Here is a 13,679-nt window from a genome sequence, read left to right as displayed (position 1 = left end):
TTTGTTTCGTATACGTTACTCTTCTGCTATTGCATTTCCATCCCTGCATCATAATGCATTCATATAGACGCTGGATTCATATTCTTCCACAGGTAAACATATCAAATACATTTAGAAAAATCACAGCTCATGTCTAGATTCTTTGACTTTGTTCTTGGATGAAATTTTCTAGGTTGTATAGCTGATACAATTCACCGAGACAGCGGAACAGTTGTGATATAATCTAAACTACAGGAGGTAGATCTGATTATAAAATATAAACCACAGTGACTCACTATATTGACGTTGAAGCTGTAGAGCAGATCCACAGGGAGGGCAGCTAGAAGATCCAACAGAAACCATGTCCTGATGTAATGGAGGAAGATAAGACGTGAAGAGAACACCACCTGGCCTGACTCACTGACGAATGTTGTGCGGAAATTCAAGATGATATCTGTTGAACGATACACTACTGTAGGAAATTCTCTATACATTAATGAAATACAGTACATTTGCTTCTAAACCATACATATTGTTAAAGAGATTGCATGGGACATTCATATTGATGACCTGTAATATAAGATTGGTGGGGGTCAAACTTCATGCATCCCTGCCAAAAAGCTGAATATGTGATAAACTACAAGTACTCAACACCGAATCATCGTACAGAGCTGCTATGTCCTGCTCCATACATGGCTTACATCTGGTCACTACAGGAGCAGATATCAGCTGATCCTTGTGGGAAGTGGCTGCCAAACCTGCATTGATCTCATATGGATGATCTATCTCAGGGATTGGTAATCAATATGTACATTTTTACAAGCTCTTTGATTACCGTTCTCATGAACAATGGGGATCCTTGTGGTGTGTCCCCCAGCGATTAGACACTTATCCTGTTGATAAGTGATCAGTTTTGATTCAGGGAACACCACTTTCAGTTTGGTGTGATTGCAGCAGAAACAAATATCCTGCTCCACAGATGAAATTCAAGAAGCTAAATTATGGGGAATTAGTGGGGTTCTTGCATTGTAAAGCTGCTTTTATTATAAAATGATGGTTGCCTTTGACATGGAGGAGAATTTCCTTTGCCCATTTGAAAAGAAGTATGTCTACAGTGTTAGCAGTGTATAGCTTGTGATCAATGATAACCTGCATTATTATTGGCACAGACATGAACAGACAGTTCGCATATCTTAGCTACTCGGCACCATATATGACAAACAAGGAAGATGTTAGGCTTAACTGGGGACAACACATCTAAATACACAGATTTTGACTAGACATTAAAGGGACTTTGTCAGAAGTTTTGACTTTGGAAAACTACTGACATCACCAGACAGAAGACATAAAAACGTGTTTAAAGAAGCACTTCCATTAAAATTTTTATCTTCTCAATATATTGCAGTCATCATATTATATGGCACTGTGTATTTAAAATTGCTAATTTTGCCTTTCTATCCAGTAAATTCTTCTCTTTTCCCTGCTCTATGTAGAAACAGGAAGTTTCTTGTCCCTGATTTTACCATTCCCCTCTTCATCTCCTGACCCAGCTGCTCCCTCCTCCTCCTACCAGGGACTTTTGCAGAGACTGATGAGTCATGCAGGGAAAATTTACCCCTGTTTCTACATAGTGCTTAGACGGATTCAGCTCTCAGTTCTTAATCACATGTGTGATATCATTGACGTAATGGAAAAGAGAAGAATTAGCTGGGTAGAAAGGCAAAATGGGCAACTGTAAGTACAAGGAGCTATATACAGTTGTGGCCAAAAGTATTAACACCCCTGCAATTCTGTCAGGTAATACTCAGTTTCTTCCTGAAAATGATTGCAAACACAAATTCTTTGGTATTATTCTCTTCATTTAATTTGTCTTAAATAAAAAAACACAAAAAGAATTGTCCTAAAGCCAAATTGGATATAATTCCACACCAAACATAAAAAAGAGGATGGACAAAAGTATTGGCACTGTTCGAAAAATCATGTGATGCTTCTCTAATTTGTGTAATTAACAGCACCTGTAACTTACCTGTGGCACCTAACAGGTGTTGGCAATAACTAAATCACACTTACAGCCAGTTGACATGGATTAAAGTTGACTCAACCTCTGTCCTGTGTCTTTGTGTGTACCACATTGAGCATGGAGAAAAGAAGGAAGACCAAAGAACTGTCTGAGGACTTGAGAAACCAAATTGTGAGGAAGCATGAGCAATCTCAAGGCTACAAGTCCATCTCCAAAGACCTGAATGTTCCTGTGTCTACCGTGCGCAGTGTCATCAAGAAGTTTAAAGCCCATGGCACTGTGGTTACCCTCCCTAGATGTGGACGGAAAAGAAAAACTGACAAGAGATTTCAACGCAAGATTGTGCAGATGTTGGATAAAGAACCTCGACTAACATCCAAACAAGTTCAAGCTGCCCTGCAGTCCGAGGGTACAACAGTGTCAACCCGTACTATCCGTCGGCATCTGAATGAAAAGGGACTGTATGGTAGGAGACCCAGGAAGACCCCACTTCTTACCCCGAGACATAAAAAAGCCCGGTTGGAGTTTGCCAAAACTTACCTGAAAAAGCCTAAAACGTTTTGGAAGAATGTTCTCTGGTCAGATGAGACAAAAGTAGAGCTTTTTGGGCAAAGGTATCAACATGGAGTTTACAGGAGAAAAAAGAGGCATTCAAAGAAAAGAACACGGTCCCTACAGTCAAACATGGCGGAGGTTCCCTGATGTTTTGGGGTTGCTTTGCTGCCTCTGGCACTGGACTGCTTGACCGTGTGCATGGCATTATGAAGTCAGAAGACTACCAACAAATTTTGCAGCATAATGTAGGGCCCAGTGTGAGAAAGCCGGGTCTCCCTCAGAGGTCATGGGTCTTCCAGCAGGACAATGACCCAAAACACACTTCAAAAAGCACTAGAAAATGGTTTGAGAGAAAGCACTGGAGACTTCTAAGGTGGCCAGAAATGAGTCCAGACCTGAATCCCATAGAACATCTGTGGAGAGATCTAAAAATGGCAGTTTGGAGAAGGTACCCTTCGAATATCAGGGACCTGGAGCAGTTTGCCAAAGAAGAATGGTCTAAAATTCCAGCAGAGCATTGTAAGAAACGTTTGGAGTCATTATCCTGCTGCGGAATAAATTTGGAGCGTGTCTGATGGTATTGCATAATGGATAAGTATCTTCCTGTATTGCACAGCATTGAGGACACCAGGTTTCCTGACCAAATTCCCAACTCCATTTGCTGAGTTGCAGCTGCAATTTTGCAAGGAACCTCCACCGTGCCTCACTGTTGCTTGTAGACACTCATTATTGTACCACTCTCCAGTGTTTCAAAGAACAAAATGCCTTCTGCTATTTCCAAAAATTTCAAATTGGCTGCTGAAAGTTGTAAGCTAATGACGCTAATAGATCTTTTACAATTTCGAAGTGAAGCAAGCATGATGTGTCTTTGAGCTACTGCAAAGTTTCCTTAGTCGATCACTCTGTCTGCGGTCCACAATGTTACCTATTTCCTAATGTCCTCAATGTTGAGAAATCAAGGCAGATACTTATCCATCATGCACTTGTGGCGCCCCTGAGGATTCAGTTGCCACAGAGGTACTGCACCTCCTCCTGAGGTGTGGTACCCCACCATCCAGGTAGGTTGGAGGCTCCTGACCACGCTCCAACACCTGCATCCCACACAGCACAGTAGTTCAGCAAAGCCACATTGCGGCTCCCTGCTTGGAACACGAAACGTGCTGGGAGGCGGGTGGAGTTAGAATACATAAAAGAGCGGGAAGGTTTAGGATTTCAGGTCAGTCAGTCAGTCAGTCAGTGGGAGAGAGTGAGGAGAGAAGATCCCTGGGAGAGGGATGGAGGAAGGAGGTGCTGCAGCAGACCTCAGTGACCTGGGTCTGCTGGCACGGGAAAGGAAAGAAGGAGAAAGACATTGAACAGAAACCTGATCTTCCATAAGAAGGAGAGACTAGTACGGAACGAAGGAGTGAAAAGGGAACAGAGGACGTGGGTTAGGAGAGAACCCTGCCTAGAAGTTCTAAGCGCAAGGCCGGAGCCTGGTCCCCGAGGTTGTATGGATACTAATGGTCCTACAGCAGACACCGGTGGAGGGCACAACAGCAACTTGGATAGTGAGCCGGGATTTAGGAGTAAGGAGTCCCCGAAGCAGGCTACAGCTGTCTGCCATACAAGTATGGTTCTTGGGAACATCTGTCAGGAGGAACTCCAGTGTAACTCAGTACTGGGAGTACTTCACATCAAAGGCGCTATAAGAGGAGACGTTCAGAAAGGCACATATTGGCGGAGTGTTGGAAGGGAGCATTGCATCTGACCTGGAGGTTGACTGAGTCCCTGACCCGGAGGACACAGCACGGAGGCAGGCACCTGTGTGTACTACAGACTGTGAGTAAAGCTTTGGAACTACATGCCCTGGTGTCCTCCAATTATTCTTGCACTAACACACCCTGTACCGCTACATCAGGGTACCAGCTTCTACACCTCCTGTGCCTCTCCTCTAACCCTACATCTACACTGCCCTGGGACTACAGCTCCACCTGTGGGGAGCTACACCATCTTGGCTGCACCACACCACCAGTCCCAGAGGATCTGCATGCAGCGTCGGCTTAACACCTCACTTGCCGAACACCACAGGTGGCGTCACGAACTATTCCTTTAATCAACTACATTCCACCATTCAAACTTCCCCTATTAATTGGGCGCCCAGGGCCACAGACCGGGTCACCGCTGCTGTGACACATCCCGCCGACACCGGCCCGGTACCAAGTACCCCACAGCCCTGGGAGGGCGGCCCACACTGCTATCATGGAGTCCTAATGTATTATGCAGCAGGACAACAACCCCAAACATATAGCCAATGTCATATTAGGAACTATATTCAACAAAAAGAAAAACAAGGCATTGTGGAAGTGATGATATTGCCCCCACAGGGCCCTGATCTCAACATCATCAAGTTTGTCTGGGATTAGATGAAGACAAAGAAGCATTTACACAAGGCTACATCCACAGAAGATCTGTGGTTAGTTCAACAAGATGTTTGGAACAACTTCCTTGCTGACTTCCTTCAAAAACTGCATGCAAGTGAACCTATAAGAATTGATGCTGTTTTGAATGAAAAGATTCCTGTTTTATTTAGTTACTTTGCATTTTATTAATTGATAAAAATTAACTATTAACTCTTCTATTTTAGAAAGCTTTCTTGCAGCATGCCAATGCTATTTCCACACCTGCCTAAAACTTCAGCACAGTACTGTATGTTAGATCATGCAGACTCAAAGTTATTGAAAAGCAAAGTTAACTTGGTCTTTCACTACTACTGTAAGAAGATAAGCCAGGAAGGAGTCAGTGGTCCCCGGTACACTTTGGGGCTGGAACTATCAGGACTGTCACCACTGTTGCCGGGGGACGATTCTTCTGAGTGGGGAGGACCTTTGCACTGGACAGGAGGGGGCGTGGGGGAGATAAAAGGTGCTGAGCGCGGGAACGAGGGAGATTTGGCAGGAAGGTGACAGAAGAACAAGGAGATGGTTGACTCCCTCCCCACTGCTCCGACTCCTAACTCCTCATCATCTATCTCCCAACGGTCTGACTTGCCAACTGACTGTGTCCTCACTGAGCTGTCCCCGGACCATTCCTTACTGGATGGCTCCTTTCCCGCTCTCAGTGAGAGATATTCTCTGTTCTTAGCGACCACTTCAGAGGTTCGCACGCTTCTGCGGCCTGTGATCGTGCATACTGTTTGTGTTCTGCGCCATTCCAGAGGAATCAACAAAAGAGACTGTTTCTATGTTCCAACGCACTCAAGCCCAGCGAGTCCAGATACATTGGCACGGTCAGGAGACAGTGACAGTGCTTTTCGTTCCTCCGTAACATAGCCAGAGACATAGTCCATGATTTACGACGCCGGCGGGAGATATTCCAGCCTCTCCCCAACAAGAACTGCAAGCGATAAGTTATCTCTTTTTCGAACACCTTTTTTTCAAATATTGTGTTTTTGTGCAAATCCTGTTGTTGCGCTCAGTGTTCTCGCATTTTCCCACTGTTGATTTCATCTCCCTGCCCTGAGTTTTCTTTGTACGGCAATAACCTGTTGTAGTAAATCCTGTTAACCCCTTCTCTGCCTCCGGCTCTTCACTGCATCCAACAAACCTCATTTCCAATGCTCTCTTACACTACTAGATAAAAAGAACATATATCATATGGTATACTATACAGTATTATCTAGTGAGGTGGAAATCACACTCCTAATCTGTTCAGGGGGATCCTTCTGTACAAATATTTTTTTACTGTGAGCTATGGAAATCATCAGAAATGACTTATGAACTCTGTTTCCATGTTATTGTAATGTGCTTTCATTTCTAGTGATGGAAGTTGCTATAAAAACATTGTATTGCAATTCATACATGTTTTATAATCATTATTTAATAATTTTTTATAACCATTATTTATGCTTGGGGCTGCAAGGTGACTTGTGGCAGTGACTATTAATCATAGCAAATTGGGTTGGGTTTCAAATCCAAAAAGGGGCCATGATTACTGCCTGACAGTCCTGCCATCATAGCAGTGGGACATGGCAATATCCTGCCATAAGGCTAAAAGTCATTGTTTAGACCTGTAATACTAGTCAACTAGTTTTGTATCTTACTCACCTAAAATGAACAGGATTTCCACTGCAATATCACATGCATTCGGTGGACTCCTTGTATTCTGAGCACCTTCCTCTTTTCCAGTATTGAAGCAGAAACTGTACGGTACAGTCACCGCCACATAGAGGGTGGCAAGGAGGATTAAACAGTCCCAGCAAGCCTTGAATGGACCATAGTGTAATAGAATAAAAGGAGATTTACGCACAGAGACCACTTTATATTCTGGAACTCGAGGCTTCTCACCGAAAACACCCTGAGATAAGATAAAGGGAAGAAGATTACTTGATGACAACTATGGTTATTTAAAGCACCACTTCAGTGATTTTTTTTCAAAATGGCATCTGATAAGTATATTGTTAGGTAAGGGAACTTACAATAATGAAATACTGACACTGCTAACAGACCCTCCAGGAATACATTCAGGCAAGCATTGATTGCGGATTACCAGATATAGTGGTGCTCTGCTGTATAAAATTGTGAGCAAAAAAGCATGAAAAGCTAAATGAGAGCGGCACTCACAACTGGTGCGTGAAAAAGCAACACTTTATTGTGGTCGTCAGATGAGGAAACAGAAGGTAAAGGCCCGTCTCACATAAAGACGCACCAGCGATCCCGACAACGATACGACCTTGTCAGGATCGCTGGTGCGTCGCTACATGATTGCTGGTGAGCTGCCAAACAGGCAGCTTCACCAGCGATCAGCACCAGCGAGGACGCTGGTCTCTAAGGTAAATATTACTGTTACTGTAATGTTACTAAGCGGCGCGCATCACTTAGTTACCCGATGTGTACCTTAGAAACCTGCGTGCTGGCGCCGGGAGCTGCGAGCATGCAGGTTTCTAAGGTACACATCGGGTAATTAAGTGACGCGCGCTGCTTAGTAACCCGATATTTACCTTAGAGACCAGCTCCCAGCGCCTGCTTAGAGCGCTGGGAGCCTCGCTGATCGTTGGCCGCTTCGTTGGCTCCCACTGCCACACGCAGCAGTGCGCTGGCCAGCGGGAGAGCAACGATGGAAAAATGGCACAGGACGATGCTGCATGATCAGCAATACCCGGCGGGGGGGGCTGTCGCTGATCCCCGTCACACACAGCGATCTCGCTGTGGTGCCACAAAATCAACGATCTCGCTAGTGAGATCACTGTGTGTGACGGGGCCTTACGATGTTTTGTGTAAACTACACTTTTTCCGGCTAAGGCTGCTTTCACACATCCGGCTTTTTGAATCCGGCTCGATGCGGCGAAAAGTGTGAAAACCGGATCCGGAATTGGATCCGGTTTTGGCACATAGAATGTAATGATCGCCGTATCGTGCCGGATGGACATGCGGCGCCCCCTTTTTTTGCCGGAAACGGCAAACCTGCGCCGTCCGGCATCAGCAAAAAACGTTGGCTGCAACGTTTTTTTGCAGCGCCGGACCTGCTTTTTCAACAGCGCATGCCCGGGCACTGTGAGTTTTAACCCCACAAGTGCCCGGCGCAGCGCGCATGCGTCTCTTCGTCTCTCTCGTCCCCGGTGCGGCTCCTTTAAATGATTTCCAAGCCGGATCAGGCGCCGCATCTGCATCCGGTGTCATCGCTGCAGGCCTGATCCGGCGGTCCGGCTCTCCTCCGTATGCTGCCGGAACAAACAAAACGGATGTGTGAAAGTAGCCTTTGTCTCCTCTCCTCATGTGTTGACCAGACTAAAGTGCTGATTTTTCCACCTACAAGTCTTGAGTGAGCACCGTCTCATTTTGCTTTTCATTTTTTTTTGCTCATAATTTACAATAATGGCACCACTCCAGCGCTGAAATAAAGAACCATTCCAGCATTTTTTTAAACTCTAAATTTAGCTCATTCTGTTTTAGAAAGCTAAAGAGTGTGACCACATGCTATCCCTGAAACTTTGCTTGTTTGTGGCTTATCAATGGCTGCACGACTTTGTTCCACAAATGTGCGGCCATTGGTCCACTGCAGGGGGAATAGTTTTGGGGGTGTGATCAGTTGCAGCATTTTCCTGCACCCTTGAAAAGGGAAGATATCAGCGGAAAATTGGTTATAATTTATGTCATATTTTGTGTTAAATGTATTTTTAAAAGAAAATTTCCAATTTTTTTTTCATATTACGAAAATTCAGTTTTCACACCGGCCATTGAGGATTATTTAGATTCATGCTTCCTGTTATGTCAGGAAGAGTTTTCAGCAAGGCTCCATATTATCATCAGAGGCAGGATTACAATGACAGGTAACACTTCTATACCCACGAATAACAATGGACAATGTCACAGCTGACCCTGCCCATTCCCTTTACAATGACTTTTGCAAACGCCCATTAGACACTTCAATACAAAAGATAAGGTCGGGATATGATAATTGTGGCTAATGTATATACATGTATTATTTCTAGAGTTGAGCGACTTTTGTTTTTTTAGGGTCGAGTTTCGTTTCGTGAAACCCGACTTTTCCAAAAGTCGGGTCGAGCAAGATCGGCCGATTATAGGGAAAAGTCGGGGTCGTCCCGAAACACGAAACCCAATGTAAGTCAATGGGGAATAAAAGTCGGCAGTGAGAGGAGGACAGGATACACACCTACAGTGCCCATTTGAATGCCAAAAGCATCAATTCTTCTTACTTAAGCTTGTCAACCTTAATTAACTTCATAATACAAGTTACGCACTGAAAAATGGGGGTTATTTGGCTAAAGTTGTGGGGGGGTAGGGCTGGCTCCACGTTTTCATGTGCCCTGGGCGAAAGAGCGCCCCTTTAACACATACCACAACTCATGATGCTCCGATACGGCAGAGAAATAGCGGTATAGTACAATGAAAAATACTTCACTTTTTACATCTCATGACGAGGCCCATCTATTTCTCCATACAGAATCATTGGTCCCATAAAATGTTTGAAACAGTATATGATGCGCTCCACATAATGCTACAGTATATGTTGAAGCTCCACTGTCTTATGGGCCCAAATAATGCTCCAAACATAATGGGCCCCATTTCTAATGCTCTAGTGTATAATGGGCCCTGTAAATGCTGCTCCAGTGTCTGATGTCCACCTTTGGAATGTTCCAGTGTATGGTGGGCCCCATCTATCATTCTCCAGAGTATAGTGCTCCCCAAAAATTGCTGTCCCAACATTGAAAACAATCAAATAAGTCTCCTCGCTAAGGAATCCCTGTACTAGTCTGGACTCCTCGTCGTCCCCATCTTCCATCTCACTGCACAGTATTTCAACCTTGCAAGTGCTGTGATCCTGAGCAAGCAGGGGGGGCCCACTCATTGGCGACGGCACTGGCACAGGGCCCCTGATACGGTGGTGTGTCTGATGGCGGGTGGGCCGAACCTGCACTTTCATCTGCAGCTTCCTCTTTGTCACCGTGTAAGATGGAACTGTATATGGGAAGGGTAACCTGAGTTTCATCAAGGTCAGATTCAGGCCGTGTAGCGTGCGAGGGGAATGTAGTGGTCTGGGTCAATGTACCAGCAGATTCATCGAGCAGTGGCTGGGCATCAGTGCACTTGTGTCGCCCCCAGGAGTACGGTCGCCACAGTGGCATTACCTTCCTCCTAGGGAGTGTGATATCATGCTTGGGAGCAACGAAGGATCTCTCTAGCAGGTTAACTGATTGGGCGGCGTTATTCCCACGAGTCATGACCCTCCAAACAGCGTTCATGAAGGCAAAGAGTTTGTTTTACGTGGGCAGTATGGTTGCAAAGCTAAACCTTAAAGGAATGTCCAGAAGAGCACCACCAGGAGTGGAGCCTACGGTGAAATTCGACTCCACCTGGGAAACCTCAACCATGCCAGCTACAGAAAAGATGCACACATTGCAAGCTTAATTCCGTTAACGAACGAGACTCCGTCATGCCCGCGGTCCGAGTCCGGCTTACTAGAGGGACACGTGAGGCTCTGGAACATGAGATTGGCCAATAACTGGTGTGTCATGCCCTTACATGTCCGTGGCTGCATGTGCGCTACACTGAAAAGGCCAGCGTTTGTCGCTTACAGGTGCAGATAACCCGCTGAACAACGTTAGTGATGGGGATCACTGATTACAATTATTACCCGCGAACGATGATTTCCCAGTAAGTGCAGGTCAACCGCAGTTCCGGAATTAGGCCTAACCGTCATTCCTGAAAAAATGAAAAACTTACGTGTGCAAATCACAGGTGCTGTAGCTTGCTTAACAGCTCGCCAGCCGTTCTCACGCCCAGTATGGATTACACGTGATTGCACAAAGGTGAGAAAGGGTACCGTATCCCCGGATAACATGTATGGATAGCGTACACATTCAAAATATATGTCAATACATCAGGAGGCAGGCTCAGACGGTGTTAGGCCCAGTATGGATTACACGTGATTGCACAAAGGTGAGAAAGGGTACTGTATCCCCGGATAACATGTATGGATAGCGTACACATTCAAAATATATGTCTATACATCAGGAGGCAGGCTCAGACGGTGTTAGGCCACAGTATGGCTTGCACGTGATTGCACAAAGGTGAGAAAGGGTACCGTATCCCCGGATAACATGTATGGATAGCGTACACATTCAAAATATATGTCTATACATCAGGAGGCAGGCTCATACGGTGTTAGGCCCAGTATGGCTTGCACATGATTGCACAAAGGTGAGAAAGGGTACCGTATCCCCGGATAACATGTATGGATAGCGTACACATTCAAAATATATGTCTATACATCAGGAGGCAGGCTCAGACGGTGTTAGGCCCAGTATGGATTGCACGTGATTGCACAAAGGTGAGAAAGGGTACTGTATCCCCGGATAACATGTATGGATAGCGTACACATTCAAAATATATGTCTATACATCAGGAGGCAGGCTCAGACGGTGTTAGGCCCAGTATGGATTGCACGTGATTGCACAAAGGTGAGAAAGGGTACCGTATCCCCGGATAACATGTATGGATAGCGTACACATTCAAAAGATATGTCTATACATCAGGAGGCAGGCTCAGACGGTGTCAGGCACAGTATGGATTTGACGGCCCAGACTACACAGCGGAGGAGCAGGGAGAGGTAAAGATTGCAAATGCTGGGGCCCTGCCCAAGCAAGGGGGCCCCACTCGTGGGCGTCGGTACTGGCACTGGGCCCCTCATAGTACGGCGGTGTGTCTGACAGTGGGCGTGCACCACCACCGTCAGAGACACTTGATTGCACTATGAGGGACCCTGTGCCAGTGCCCGCGCCCAAGAGTCGGCCTACCCACCTGTCCAGGGCAACGGCACTTGCACGGTGTCGTGCGCTAGGTGGTGACCCCGGCCATGGGGGGGAGGCAGCACAGTTAGGGAGTTTTAGAAAGTGGCATATGTTGATGTTGGACATTCAGCTGATTCAAAAGGCGAAATAGGTCAAGTCCCAGGAAGAGGTGGACCAAAGCAAGCCATTTTTCTGTCACCCTATGTGTCATCAGGGGAAGGTGGGACAAAATCCTTGGAAACCCATGCATGGTTCATTTTAATGAAGGTTAGATCATCCACATTTTGGGTTGACAGACGGGTCCTTTTTTCTGTCAGGATTGATCCAGCTGCACTGAAGACTCTTTCCGATAGCACACTTGCAGCTGGGCAAGCAAGCTCCTGTAAGGCATATTGTGCCAATTCAGGCCAGGTGTCCAGTTTAGCGGCCCAATAGTCAAAGGGGAATGACCTGTGTGGGAGAACATCGATATGGGAGGAAAAGTAGTTTGTAACCATAGTTGACAACTGCTGTCTCCTGTCACTTTCCATCGATGCAGTATTACCAGTTGTGTGAGCGGTACTTGAAAAATCAGTCCACAACATTGTCATGAAACCCCTGTCTCCAACGCCACTTCTGCTGTGTGCACCATGAACACCTCTGCCAAGCTGCCCCCGGCCCGTACGGCTCGTGTGAGAACCATCACCGCTGCTGTGTGCTGGGAATGCCTCAAGCAACCGATTTACCAGAGTTGCTTTTTTATTAGCCAATATTAGGTCAAGGTTCTCCTGTGGCATGATGTTTTGTAATTTGCCTTTATAGCGTGGATCCAGGATGCTGGCCAACCAGTAGTCGTCATCGTTCATCATTTTGGCAATGCGGGGGTCCCTTTTTAGGATCTGCAAGGCATAATCTGACATGTGGGCCAATGTTCCCGGTGTCAATGATGCACTGCGAGTGCTGGTTAGAGGAGCACTTTCTGGCAAATCCACATCCCTCCAGTCACGCACAAACCCTGTACCAGACCTTGCCACGCCAACATTTTCACTTTCCCCACGAGATGCATCCTCCTCCCCTAAGTAATCATCCTCATCATCATCCTCCTCCTCCTCTTCTTCCTCCACCTCGTCCAGGAGAGGTCCCTGAGCAGACAATGGCTGAATGTCATCAAGGATTCCCTCCTCCTCTTCCTCCTCATCAACATTGGCTGCAGACGCCTGCTCCTTAAGGTGCGTCAAAGTTTGCATGAGCAGACGCATAAGTGGGATGCTCATGCTTAGGATGGCGTCGTCTGCGCTTACCAGCCGTGTGCATTCCTCAAAACACTGAAGGACTTTACAGAGGTCTTTCAGCTTCGACCACTGCACACCTGTCAACTCCATGTCTGCTCTCAAAGTGCCTGGCCGTGTATCCTCCCACTAATGCATTATGGCCTGCCTCTGCTCGCACAGCCGCTCCACCATGTGCAGGGTGGAGTTCCACCTTGTTGCAATGTCGATAATGAGGCAGTGGTTGGGAAGATGGAGCAATCGCTGCAGCTTCTGCATACGAACGGAGTGTACAGGCGACCGGCGGATGTGCGCGCACAGTCTTCGCACCTTCTGGAGCAGGGCTGTTAACTCCGGATAATTTTTGAGGAAGCACTGCACCACCAGGTTCAAGGTGTGAGCCAAGCAAGGTATGTGGCTGAGTTTTGAAAGGGCTATGGCTGCCACAAAATTACGGCCGTTATCACTAACTACCTTGCCTGCCTCAAGATGTACACTGCCCAGCCATGACTCAGTTTGTCCCTGAAAGTACTCGGCCAGCACCTCGGCGGTGTGTCTGTCGCCCAAACACATCATCTGCAACACAGCC

At 46.4% G+C, this 13,679-nt stretch overlaps 1 protein-coding gene across 3 annotated transcripts in view; it reads right to left on the bottom strand.

Moving 5' to 3' along the window:
- KCNH3 (potassium voltage-gated channel subfamily H member 3) overlaps positions 1 to 13,679 on the bottom strand; it is a 184,186-nt gene that overhangs the window by 59,519 nt on the left and 110,988 nt on the right. For all 3 annotated transcript variants that reach the window (XM_073563458.1, XM_073563457.1, XM_073563459.1), the window contains exons 6-7: positions 6,640 to 6,889; positions 276 to 433 (exon numbers count right to left, since the gene is read on the bottom strand). In XM_073563458.1, the coding sequence (XP_073419559.1) occupies positions 276 to 433; positions 6,640 to 6,889 (408 nt within the window). The remainder of the gene's footprint in view (positions 1 to 275; positions 434 to 6,639; positions 6,890 to 13,679) is intronic.

The sequence above is a fragment of the Dendrobates tinctorius genome, unplaced genomic scaffold (genome assembly GCF_039654945.1).
Source record: "Dendrobates tinctorius isolate UK_male_01 unplaced genomic scaffold, ASM3965494v1 ptg000388l, whole genome shotgun sequence".
Lineage (NCBI taxonomy): Eukaryota > Metazoa > Chordata > Amphibia > Anura > Dendrobatidae > Dendrobates > Dendrobates tinctorius.
Note: the sequence above shows the minus strand (reverse complement) of the source record. Positions and strands in the feature narration are given on the sequence as shown.